The sequence below is a fragment of the Capra hircus genome, chromosome 8 (assembly GCF_001704415.2).
Source record: "Capra hircus breed San Clemente chromosome 8, ASM170441v1, whole genome shotgun sequence".
Taxonomy (NCBI): Eukaryota; Metazoa; Chordata; class Mammalia; order Artiodactyla; family Bovidae; genus Capra; species Capra hircus.
In genome coordinates, this window is record NC_030815.1 from 110,798,169 (window position 1) to 110,810,716 (window position 12,548).

The 12,548-nt window shown below is 54.2% G+C and overlaps 1 protein-coding gene across 1 annotated transcript in view; it reads left to right on the forward strand.

Moving 5' to 3' along the window:
* TSSC1 (tumor suppressing subtransferable candidate 1) overlaps positions 1,845-12,548 on the forward strand; it is a 67,674-nt gene continuing 56,970 nt past the window's right edge. Inside the window, exons 1-2 of the mRNA XM_018052728.1 lie at positions 1,845-2,015; positions 10,991-11,074. Coding sequence (XP_017908217.1) covers positions 1,974-2,015; positions 10,991-11,074 — 126 coding nt within the window. The 5' untranslated portion in view covers positions 1,845-1,973. The remainder of the gene's footprint in view (positions 2,016-10,990; positions 11,075-12,548) is intronic.

A 12,548-nucleotide genomic window follows, 5' to 3' on the forward strand; every position in this document is an offset into this window, starting at 1 on the left:
GCTTAAAATAGTTTTCCTCCTTAAATAGAATTGATTAACCAAATCTTGAGTTACTTTACAGACAGCACTCAGTTCAGTTCAGTCGCTCAGTCGTGTCCGACTCTTTGCGACCCCATGAACTGCAGCTTGCCAGGCCTCCCTGTCCATCACCAACTCCCGGAGTTCACTCAGATTCACGTCCATCGAGTCAGTGATGCCACTACACAGGTACAAAAGGGGAACCCCATGTCTCCACAATGACTTTCAAGTGAAGAACCTTCAGAAAACTAACAGAAATGTCACTGGAGCCCTTTTACGAGGCAAGAAATCTTTCAATAAGGAAAACCTGGCTTCCAGCAGACTGACTTGAGACTACACAATCAGTTCCCAAGTTTGAAATTCCCCTAACCCCTTAAATTTCACCCTGAATGTTGGATGGGGGAGACAGACCTGAGACCTGTTTCCCGTTTCCTTGCTGGTCAACCTCACAATAAGCCTCATTCTTTCCTCAAAAGCTGATGTCACAGTATTGGCCTCTATGATCACTGGGTAGTAATCCCTTGGTTGGTAGCGCAGGTGTGGGCGTGTGTACACACACACACACATTTTCCCTTGGTTGGTAACGCAGGTGTGCGTGTGTGTACACACACGCACACACACTTTCCATCCAGCTGTGGATGGACACTTTGGTTGTCTCCGTATCTTGGCTACTGCAACTAATCCTGCAGTGAACGTGGAGAGCAGGTGTCGCTTCAAGACAGTGAGTTCATTTAGGCTGGATCACAGAAGTGGGCTTTCAGGATGATATGGCAATCCTATTTCAATTTTCCGAGGACCTACCGTACGGTCTTCCGTAGCTGATGTACCAGCTTACATTCTCACCAACAGGGTACAGATTCCCTGTTCTCCAATCCTGCCAGTGCTGCTGGCCCTTTCCCTTTTTGGTGATGGCCACTTTAATCGTGTGAGGCGGTGGCTCACTGTGGTTGATCTGCACTTCCCTGATGATTAGTGAGCCTGAGCATCTTTTCATAAACCTATCCCAGACCTCCTTACCTGAAACACAGATTAAGGGGTGATGAGAGGAAAGTTAAATGATCACACGGGTGGAGAAACTGCATGGCCCTAGACTCTGTGGAAGCCAGGACACTGAAGAATGTGCCTGCGGCTTTCCGGGGTTCCATGCAATGTCACTCCTGTCTGCAAGAGCACTGCCAAACGTCAAGGCATGCGCTCTGGCGGAGTCCTGGACGGAGGCAAACCTCTGCAGCGTTGACAGTCCTTGGAAACTCAAAGACGCCAGTCTATCCACCGGACTCCCTTCAGAGGCAAATAAATGTCAGGCGTCACTTACCACCCCAGCACTGGCAGTGCGACCCTTGGCCGCGCCACGCACAAGGCCGGTGGCCTGCAGACACGAGCTAGCCTGGCCTCTGACCCTAAGGCTCCTGGGCCCAGCCCACCCGAGTATGCCAGCCCAAGCGCATCCCCGAGCCCGCCACTGTAACCCTCAATGTCCCCGAAACGAGCAGCGGTCGTCTGCAAAGCCTGAGCTGCCGCCTTGGCTGGTGGGCCGGGGAGAACTTAACAGCGCCTGCAGAGCGCTTCCCGGCGCCCGGCCATCCCACGACCGCGTCAGAACCCTAGGGGAACCGTAGAGCGGCAGAGCTGCGGAGGTTCCGACCTGCAGCCCGCCCGGCAGGGACCCCGGGCAGGCCCCCCCACGTCAGGTCCTACCGGGCGTGGAAAGCCCGGATGGAGCCAAGTGCGCATGCGCAGGAGCCCGCCGCCGCCGCCGCCGCCGCCGCCGCCGCAGCCGCCGCGGAGCGCGTTGATGACGTGTCCGGAAAACACAGGAAGTGAAACCTACGGGAGCCGCAGTGGCTCAGAAACAGTCGCCGCGCGACGCCGCCGGGGCTGGAGCGCGTGAATGGGAGCGGAGCTGGGGCGCGCCGGCCCAGGGGACCCGCCTTCAGCGAGGGCGCTGCCGCAGCATGGAGGACGACGCGCCCGTGATCTACGGCCTGGAGTTCCAGGTGGGTCCCGGAACGGCCCCGCGGCGCCCGGTGCCGCCGAGGTCACTGCGGGGAGGCCTCGGGGGACCAAAGGCCGCGGTCATCCAGGACCGGCCGAGGGCCCGCTAGACGCCCGGGGGGCGCGGCGGTCCGGCCCGCGACCCCCGGCCGTGGGAGACACCCGCCGCCTGCCTGCCGCCCCCGGCGTTCCCTGGGGCCTGACTCTCACGGCTCGCTTTGCTGTAATGGCTTGTGAACATTTCCGAGAGCCTTGCTGTTCCTGGAGGCAGGCGCTGTATCTGTATTACTATTACTGTTCTAATTTGGACACAGTGTTTAAATTTACACTAAAAGTTGCCAAGATGCAGGGGGAGTTCTTATATCCCCTTCACCGAGTTTCCTCTAATGTTGGCGTCTTCCTGTGGCCCTGGGCACAGTGACCAAAGCTTCGAAATTAGCTCTGAAACCATCCTGTTACGCTTCCCTGGGGGCTCAGATGGTAAAAGAATCTGCCTGCAATGTGGGAGACCTGGGGTTCAATCCCTGGGATCAGGAAGATCCCCTGGAGAGGGGCATGGCAACCCGCTCCAGTATTCTTGCCTGGAGAATCCCATGGACAGAGGAGCTGACTTTAACTTCAGTTCAATTCAGTAGCTTAGTCGTGTCCGACTCTTTGCGATCCCATGAACTGCAGCATGCCAGGCCTCCCTATCCATCACCAACTCCCGGAGTCCACCCAAACCCATGTCCATTGAGTTGGTGATGCCATGCAGCCATCTCATCCTCTGTCGTCCCCTTCTCCTCTTGTCCTCAATCTTACCCAGCAGCAGGGTCTTTTCAAGTGAGTCAGCGCTTCACATCAGGTGGCCAAAGTATTGGAGTTTCAGCTTCAACATCAGTCCTTCCAATGAACATCCAGGACTGATCTCCTTTAGGATGGAGTGGTTGAATCTCCTTGCAGTCCATGGGACTCTCAAGAGTCTTCTCTAACACCACAGTTCAAAAGCATCAATTCTTCGGCACTCAGCTTTCTTTATAGTCCAACTCTCACATCCATACATGACCACTGGAAAAACCATAGCCTTGACTAGACAGACCTTTGTTGACTAATTAATATCTCTGCTTTTTAATATGCTGTCTAGGTTGGTCATAACTTTCCTTCCAAGGAGTAAGCGTATTTTAATTTCATGGCTGCAGTCGCCATCTGCAGTGATTTTGGAGCCCCCCAAAATAAAGTCAGCCACTGTTTCCACTGTTCCCCCATCTGTTTGCCATGAAGTGATGGGACCGGATGCCATGATCTTAGTTTTCTGAATGCTGAGTTTTAAGCCAACTTTTTCACTCTCCTCTTTCACTTTCATCAAGAGTCTCTTTAGTTCCTCTTCGCTTTCTGCCATAAGGGTGGTATCATCTGCATATCTGAGGTTATTGATATTTCTCCCAGCAATCTTGTTTCCAGCTTTATCCAATCTTGATTCCAGCTTGTGCTTCCTCCAGCCCAGTGTTTCTCATAATGTACTCTGCAAATAAGTTAAATAGCAGGGTGCCACTATACAGCCTTGACATTTCCTTTCCTTATTTGGAACCAGTTCAGTTTTCCTTGTCTGGTTTGAACTGTTGCTTCTTGAACTTCGTACAGATTTCTTAGGAGGTGGGTAAGGTGGTCTGGTATTCCCATCTCTTGAAGAATTTCCCACAGTTTTGTGATTCACACGTCAGAGGCTTTGCCGTAGTCAATAAAGCAGAAGTTTTTCTGTAGTTCTCTTGCTTTTTCCATGATCCAACAGATGTTGGCAATTTGATCTCTGGCTCCTCTGCCTTTTCTAAATCCAGCTTGAACATCTGGAAATTCTCGGTTCACACAGTGTTGAAGCCTAGCTTGGAGAATTTTGAGCATCACTTTGCTAGCATGTGAGATGAGTGCAACTGTGCAGTAGTTTGAGCATTCTTTGGCATTGCCCTTCTTTGGGATTGGAATGAAAACTGACCTTTTCAAGTCTGGTGAATTTAGCATTCAGTAAGTGTTATTTTGATTATTATAATGAAACAGGATTCTTATAGGTGAGTTCTGCACACGGCAGTATCTCAGTGCCTGGGAGTAGGTGAGTTCTGCACATGGCAGCGTCTCAGTGCCTGGGAGTAGGTGAGCTCTGCACACGGCAGTGTCTCAGTGCCTGGAAGTAGGTGAGCTCTGCACACGGCAGCGTCTCAGTGCCCTTGGAGTAGGTGAGTTCTGCACACGGCAGCGTCCCAGTGCCCTGGGAGTAGATGAGCTCTGCACAAGGCAGCGTCTCAGTGCCCTTGGAGTAGGTGAGCTCTGCACACGGCAGTGTCTCAGTGCCTGGGAGTAGGTGAGCTCTGCACACGGCAGCGTCTCAGTGCCTGGGAGTAGGTGAGCTCTGCACACGGCAGCGTCTCAGTGCCTGGGAGTAGGTGAGCTCTGCACACGGCAGTGTCTCAGTGCCTGGGAGTAGGTGAGCTCTGCACACGGCAGCGTCCCAGTGCCAGGGAGTAGGTGAGCTCTGCACACGGCAGCATCCCAGTGCCCTGGGAGTAGGTGAGCTCTGCACACGGCAGCGTCTCAGTGCCCTGGGAGTAGGTGAGCTCTGCACACGGCAGCGTCTCAGTGCCTGCGAGTCAGGAGCTGTTGTGCTTGTCAGCTGGCTCTCTCACACAGGGCTTCCCCTGTGGCTCAGCTGGTAAGAATCCACCTGCAATGCTGGAGACCTGGGTTCGATCCCTGGGTTGGGAAGATCCCCTGGAGAAGGGAAAGGCTACCCACTCCAGTATTCTGGCCTGGAGAATTCCACGGACTGTATAGTCTATGGGGTCACAGAGTCGGACACGACTGAGCGACTTTCACACACGTGGTCTATCACTCAAGACTGATGCCTTAGCGACCAGTTGAGAACAGAGCTGTGTCTTGGGCACTCTGCTTAACATTGTACATACATTTTGTGCAGTTCTGACATCAGTCATATTGTTCAGTCAGTTCAGTTCCGTTCAGTCGCTCAGTCGTGTCCGACTCTTTGCGACCCCATGAATCGCAGCACGCCAGGCCTCCCTGTCCATCACCATCTCCCGGACTTCACTCAGACTCACGTCCATCGAGTCTGTGATGCCATCCAGCCATCTCATCCTCGGTCATCCCCTTCTCCTCCTGCCCCCAATCCCTCCCAGCATCAGAGTCTTTTCCAATGAGTCAACTCTTTGCATGAGGTGGCCAAAGTACTGGAGCTTCAGCTTCAGCATCATTCCTTCCAAAGAAATCCCAGGGTTGATCTCCTTCATAAAGGACCGGTTGGATCTCCTTGCAGTCCAAGGGACTCTCAAGAGTCTTCAACACCACAGTTCAAAAGCATCAATTCTTCGGCGCTCAGCCTTCTTCACAGTCCAACTCTCACATCCATACATGACCACAGGAAAAACCATAGCCTTGACTAGACGGACCTTAGTTGGCAAAGTAATGTCTCTGCTTTTGAATATGCTATCTAGGTTGGTCATAACTTTCCTTCCAAGGAGTAAGCGTCTTTTAATTTCATGGCTGCAGTCACCATCTGCAGTGATTTTGGAGCCCCCAAAAATAAAGTCTAACACTGTTTCCCCATCTATTTCCCATGAAGTGATGGGACCAGATGCCATGATCTTCGTTTTCTGAATGTTGAGCTTTAAGCCAACTTTTTCGCTCTCCTCTTTCGCTTTCATCAAGAGGCTTTTTAGCTCCTCTTGATTCCAGCTTGTGTTTCTTCCAGTCCAACGTTTCTCATGATGTACTCTGCATATGAGTTAAATAAGCAGGGTGATAATATATAGCCTTGACGTACTCCTTTTCCTATTTGGAACCAGTCTGTTGTTCCATGTCCAGTTCTAACTGTTGCTTCCTGACCTGCATACAGATTTCTCAAGAGGCAGGTTAGGTGGTCAGGTATTCCCATCTCTTTCAGAATTTTCCACAGTTTCTTGTGATCCACACAGTCAAAGCCTTTGGCATAGTCAATAAAGGAGAAAATAGATGTTTTTCTGGAACTCTCTTGCCTTTTTCCATGATCCAGTGGATGTTGGCAATTTGATCTCTGGTTCCTCTGCCTTTTCTAAAACCAGCTTGAACATCCCGGAGTTCACGGTTCACGCATTGCAGAAGCTTGGCTTGGAGAATTTTGAGCATTACTTTACTAGCGTGGGAGTCATATTGTTCGATGTTATTTTTCCTGTGGTTGGAGTCCTCTTAACTAGCGAGTGATAGGGATTTTGGCTGAGATGGGCTTTCCGCAGGTGCACACGTGGGCGCTTCCAGAGGGCGTCCGTGGCTGAGAGGCGCTTCCCTGACCTTGCGCTCCGTAGCGTGCATCCCATGCTTCTTAATGACTTTGCAATCTCTTTAATCCCCCAAGTAACCTAGAGGTTTTGATCTTTGGTATTGGATGTTTGAGGTAACTAAAGTGTTGTTTCCTGGGATTTTGGACAAATTAGTGGAGTGAATTCTTGCCTTGGGTCTCAAGTATTTTATCTGAATATCTTTTCTTATCTTAAAAGAAGGAGCTGATTGTTGCACTTCTTTACACAGCTCTTTGGGCCCCGGCTTTCTTGAATCTGAAGAGTAATTACTGCGTGTGGGGAAAGAGCAAGTTAGCCAAGATGGTGGTGCTCAGGCTCTCTCGCCCCACATTTGGTAGTACGTGGTTCCGTAACAGTTGAGATAAGTTATAGCTCTGTGCCTCTCAATGTCCCCGCCTGGCCACCGCCATGTCTGTTCTGTAAGCACACATAAGCCGTTGAGGCTGCCTGATGACTGCGTCCGCTGGGTCAGCCCCAAGGGAATATGGTGTTTTCTGCTGCTGCGGCTGCTGCGCCAGTCAGGAGAGAATCAGCATGTCGGCAGTTCTTAGAGCTCCTCGAGTTTTCCTGTAGGCTCCCCGCTGGCGCTGTGCCCGCCCTGGGTTCTGCAAACAGTGTGCGCAGCGAGGAGCAGTGGGACAGCTGAGGTAGTCAGCAGGATGGACAGCCAGACGCAGGACCCGCCCCAGCGGAGAAAAAGAGAAAACGCAGCCACAGCGGAGAGTTTAGAGCTGGGCCAGGCCTGCTGAACCCACGCCTGCGGAGCCCCGAGGGTCCCTTGGGCCTGTGGACAGCCAGAAGGGACGCTCAGGAGGGCAGGTGAAGCACAGACAGTACGAGGAGGGCCTGGGTGACGACGGGGAGAGCAGCACCCTCGGCTTCTGCTCTGGCCCGGCAGGCGCAGGAGCCTCTGGAAGAGGGCGGGCGTCTCGCAGCAGCACGCGGGCAGCCGCCCTGAGCAGCGCCCCGTCCGCCTCTTCCGGCTCCTGACTGCTCCCTGCTCGGGTGGCAGGCCTGGGAACGTCTAGGGATGGCAGCAGGCAAAGGGGCTGCACGTCTGGGCCGATGCGCTGGCAGCGGGAGTTGACAGAGATCAAACGGAAACAGGGGCCGCTGCTCTGCTCCTAGAGCGACGGAGACAGCTGAGGCCAGAGCGGCAGACGCTCGGTTTGGAAGGGCCACAGCAAACGGTATAAGCAGGCCAGGTAGAAGACGACATGGCGTCCGTGGACCTTCCTTCTGATGCCTTTCACGGGCTGGTCCTTAGATTGGATGGCTCCCTGTGCAGAGGTCTACGGTAAAGGCTGTGTCCTTACCTTTGGAAACTGGATCCCTCCCTACGTGGAGGCACACTGTACAGGCTGTGTCTGTGATGTGCTACTAACCTCTGAATTTTCTCACAGATTTAGGGCAGTTTGAAAGCCTTTGGAATCGTGTGTGGGCTGTGAATGCCACAAGATTCCCTCTTTGAGGGGGAGGGCCCAGCGCCTGTGGGGTGTTTGAAGGTCTTTAATAAAACCTGTCGGAGAAGGCAGTGGCACCCCACTCCAGGACTCTTGTCTGGAAAATCCCATGGACGGAGGAGCCTGGTGGGCTACAGTCCATGGGGTTGTGAAGAGTCGGACACGACTGAGCGACTTCACTTTCACTTTTCACTTTCATGCATTGGAGAAGGAAATGGCAACCCACTCCAGTGTTCTTGCCTGGAGAACCCCAGGGATGGGGGAGCCTGGTGGGCTGCCGTCTATGGGGTCGCACAGAGTTGGACACGACTGAAGCGACTCGGCAGTAGTGGCGGCAGCAATAAAACCCGTGGAGGCTTTCCTGCCGTCTCCCAGGGACAGCCGGCGGACTGCACTTGGCCATGGGGATGGCGTCCCTCCACGTGTGCTGGGAGGCCCTTCCAGCCCCGTGAGGGCGAGGGCTGCAGCACGAGGTCAGGTGGCAGCCGACACTGAGCTTGCTGCGTCCCGGGGACGGAACTGTCTGCTGCAGCGTCTGCTGCTGTTGCAGAATGTCCGTTCAAGGGTCAGCGTCACTCACCAAGGAGGCATCACGAAGATGGACTGTGTGCAGATTTTGAGGCCAGAGGCCCTGAGTGGGTAGACTGTGGGGAAGGAGCACATTGGCCAAGGGGGCGGTGGCCAGACCCTCTTGGCCCACAGCCTCTTGCTCTCGCCCGGCGGTCTGTCAGTGCGGTTCTGTGACAGCTGGGATCACTCACAGCGCTGCGTGTGTGCGTCGCCGTGTACCCCTTCGGCCACGGGGAAGCACATATAAGCTGTCTGTAAGTGTATATAAGCTCCACTGAAAGCCCCTGAAGCTGCGTTCCATCTGTGTCTGCCAGGTCAGCCCCGAGAGGAGGGAACGCAGCGTGTCCGCTGCTGCGGCTGCGGCCCCCGTGTCTGAGCTCCCTCGGCCCCTCGAGGGTTCTCCTAGCGTCCCCGCTCGCGCCTGCCTGCCCTGTTCAGCAAGCAGTGTGGACAGAGAGACAACTGGTGTCCTTGGCAGAATGATGCAGCAAGACGTTGACCGCTGCCTGAAGGTCACGAGGTCTGGAGGGTAAAAGGAGGCACCGCTGTGCCGATAAGAGGCAGAAGAGCAGTGTAGAGCGGCCGCTGAAATGAGAAGGTGCCGAGCACGTTCGCCTTTCTGCAGCCCTTTGACTTGTGTTCATGGTTTTCGTCCTTTTTTGTGTGTTTAAAAAAACAAGCAGTGCTTTCGAGGCATTTAAGTCAGTTACTGAAAGTCTGGTTAAAATCAGCAGGCCCTAAACCTTCCCTTTCCATCTTATCTGGTGAGAATAACCTCTCTCAGCGTTTCCGAAGGTGTTTCTTCTGGTCTTGACCTGCCTGCTCTTACCTCCCGGACGTAGCCTGGTGACTGGACGCCGTGGCATCTGAGGATTTTCGGCTTTTCCCCTGCTCTCCTGTCTCCCGTCAGACTCCCAACAGTTAATCACAATCTTTTGCCAAATCTTTACTCAGGTTTCTCGTGTTTCTAACTGCAGAATGTTATGTTGACTGCTGATTCAAGGAGGGCGCTCTGCCGTGTGCAGCCGGCACTTCAGGACTTTTGCTTGGGGACAGTGAGTTTAGGCTCAGTGCCTTATTGTGTGTGTCTTGGCTTCTCCGTTTAACGCCTTGCTCACTAGCGGTGCTCACAGCGCCAGGTTTCTCTCCCTGGAGTTTCCCCTCCCTTGTCCTGCGTGCTTTTGAGCCGGTGCCTAAGTTCCTGTGTTTCTGTCACCACAGTGAAGAGCAACTGCCCAAGATGCCGTGGTCGGGCGCCCTCGCCCTCGTTTTGTAGGCTGATATTTTAGGGCTTAACAGTAATCGTCGTCAATCCGCCAGTGGATCTGCTGCTTCCAGACCGACGCACAGGGACGCTCGCTGCCTTTAACCTAATGAACCGAGGCTCAGGGCCAGCCGTCTCACAGTTCCGTCTCATAGACCTGCGGCGTCTTCCGAGGCTGCGGGAGTTCCTCTTCCGGGGTTTCTGCCCTTGCACGGCACGGGGTCTGGTTCGCGGTCCCCCGCGCCACGCCGGCTCGGGTTCAGCTGTCTGGGTGGCCTTGCCGAGCCGCTCCGGTCTGTTCTCCCTCTCGTTTGAGGAGGTGATTGCTCTCCAGTTTTGTGAGTGTCCTTGTGTCTGATCGTGGGTTCTGGCCCTGCCGTGGCCCGTCCGCCTGGCGTCTGCACCTCCTGAAGCCTTTTCCCTTGTCTCCCTGCGGTCCTCCTTGCGGAGCTCCAGTGCTGAGTCCTCCCGCTGTGGGCTCTGCAGGCGGAGGCAGCCCGACCTGGCCCAGGCTGACGCATGCTCGCGGCTCCGGGTGTTGCAGGGCTCGTTTCCCCTGGGGGCCCCCGGGGCAGCCCCCTGCTCTGCCCCCACGGAGCTCCGGCCGCCTCCTGAGATGCCAGGAGGTCCCCGCCCTGCTCTAGCTGGCGCCCCGGCGTGTGGGGGACCCCTGTTCTGGCTGCCCCCTCCGGCGGTTCCCGCACGGTCCCCGCGTTGCTTGGGGCGTGGCCGCCAGCGTCTTCCTCAGCATCTTCTCTCAGCGCCGACCTTCCCCACCTCGGAGGTGGTGTTCCCCCGGGCACTTTGGGATTGTAGACTCTTCACGCCCCTTCCTGCCCTTACAGGGCTTCCGGAAGTCTGAGGAGGGTGGGGCGAAGCCCAGGTGAACGTGGGCAGGCGGTCAGCCCCGCCCCCAGCTTCCTCCTCTGCTGGGCCTTGCAGGTCACGCCTGTGGCAGCTTCCTGAAGCCTTGAAACGAGCTCAGGGTTTTGAATTGAGTTTTTCCAGTTGGCTCTGCAGGAGACTTGGCTCAACCCCCCTGCTTTGCCCTCAGTGGGAGCCATCTTCTGCTCTGTTATTGAAGAATAGTTTGTTAAACCAGTCGATGACTTAAATAATTTTGTTAAAAATGGTTTATATCTTTACTGTTTAATTTTTGTGTCCAATTACAGTTGTTTCCAGATCCTTCGGAAGCGCAGTTGGGTCACAGCTTGTACAAGAGTCGAGGGCTTCTCCTGCACGGTTCTAAGCTGCCTGGCGGACCCTCTGCCCCTGGGGCTCCCCCAGCAGCGGTGGAGGCGGCTCGGCCTGCGTGGTCTGTCCATCCGCCTCCAACCACGTGTGCCCTCTCCTTCCCCCTGCAGGCGCGGGCCCTCACGCCTCAGACCGCGGAGACAGACGCCATCCGGTTTTTGGTTGGGACGCAGTCTCTAAAGTATGATAATCAGGTAAGTGTTTCTGACAAATGGATGCATGTTAATTACCAAGCCTGTTCTTAGTTTTATAGCCATTTTGTTCTTGAATTTTCAAGCCGCACATGAGAATTAATGCCACGCAAACAACAGAGCTTTCACTGGGATTTACATAGCCACCTGTACGAAGCGACTGGACGAGGGAATTTAAACGCACTCTGCAGCATCGCAGCCCTAGTGTGGCGCTTTGTGGGTGCATCGGGGTCCCCGCGCACGTGGTCGAGGGCACCAGGGTACCTGGTCGGTGTCACCCCTCAACCCCGGCCTGTGGAAGACTGGTTTGATGGCTCACGGCACTTTCTAGCTGAGGCTGGACGAGGCCATAATCCCGTCTCAACGTGGAGTCTAGGCCGTCACTGATGCTCGATCCAGGGAGAGAGACAGGCTGTGGCCCGTGTCTCTAGGATAGAAAGAATATTGGGTTCTCACGAGGTCAGGTTTTCAGCTTGGCCTCGGCCAGACCTCAGCTGTCTGGCCTTGAACGAATGGACCAACCTCGCCGGACTTCATCTTCCTCGTCCTCAAGTGGCGGCGGAGCCATGGACGCAGGTGCGGGGATGTTGCGGAGACTTACCCCACTCAACCCTGGGGGAACGCAGGCGAGGCCTTGCCACGTGGCGCAGCCCGCCTCCGTAGCCCCGCCCCCGGGGGCTGGTGTCAATCGCCTTGCTGGACTGTCTGGTGCGGATGGGTGTGGTGAAGCCACTCCTGTGCGGACGCACGACTTCGTGTTGGCACGGTCACTGAGAGGTCATTTGGTGATACCCGTCTAGAGCTTCACACGTAAATGTTGACAGTATTTAACCTGTATTCCATACACCGAAAACATCGAGAAAGCTTTACCTACAAGGAGCATTATTGGGACGGTACAGAGGGTGGGGAGAAAACGGGAGGCAGTCACACTGTGCAAAGGTTAGATTGCAGAGTAGGACGTTCCAGTTGTGATGGGAGAGCCACGTGGTTACCCTGGCTGAATCTCCTTCCTTTCAGAATGGTGTTCACTCACTGCATGCACGAAAGCTGAGGCTTTTGAAAGCTGAGTCTCCTCAGAAGCATCTCAGCTGAAAAATTCTTAAGTGATTTAGATGTTAAGATCGTATGTAGTGTGTGATCACTAGTATGTAAATAAAAAAAATTGCAATATATACAAATATCAAATCACTCCATTGTATGCCTGAAGCTAATGTCCTGTCAACTATACCTTTATATAAAAAAGGCATATAAAGTACAAAATTGCATCTCTGCATAGAAAAAAGACTAGAAATAGGTCAAAAGGGCCCAAACCCGGGGCCATGGTTATCTTCGGGAAATGTGAGTGTGATGTGAGTTGTTTCCTTATAATTTCTGGTTTTCTGAGTTTGTGTTTGTGTTGCTTTTCTCCTGGAAGATGTCAGATGGGACTGATTTACTTAGAAAATGAGTTAGCCGTGGCCGTCCCAGAGGCAAGAGC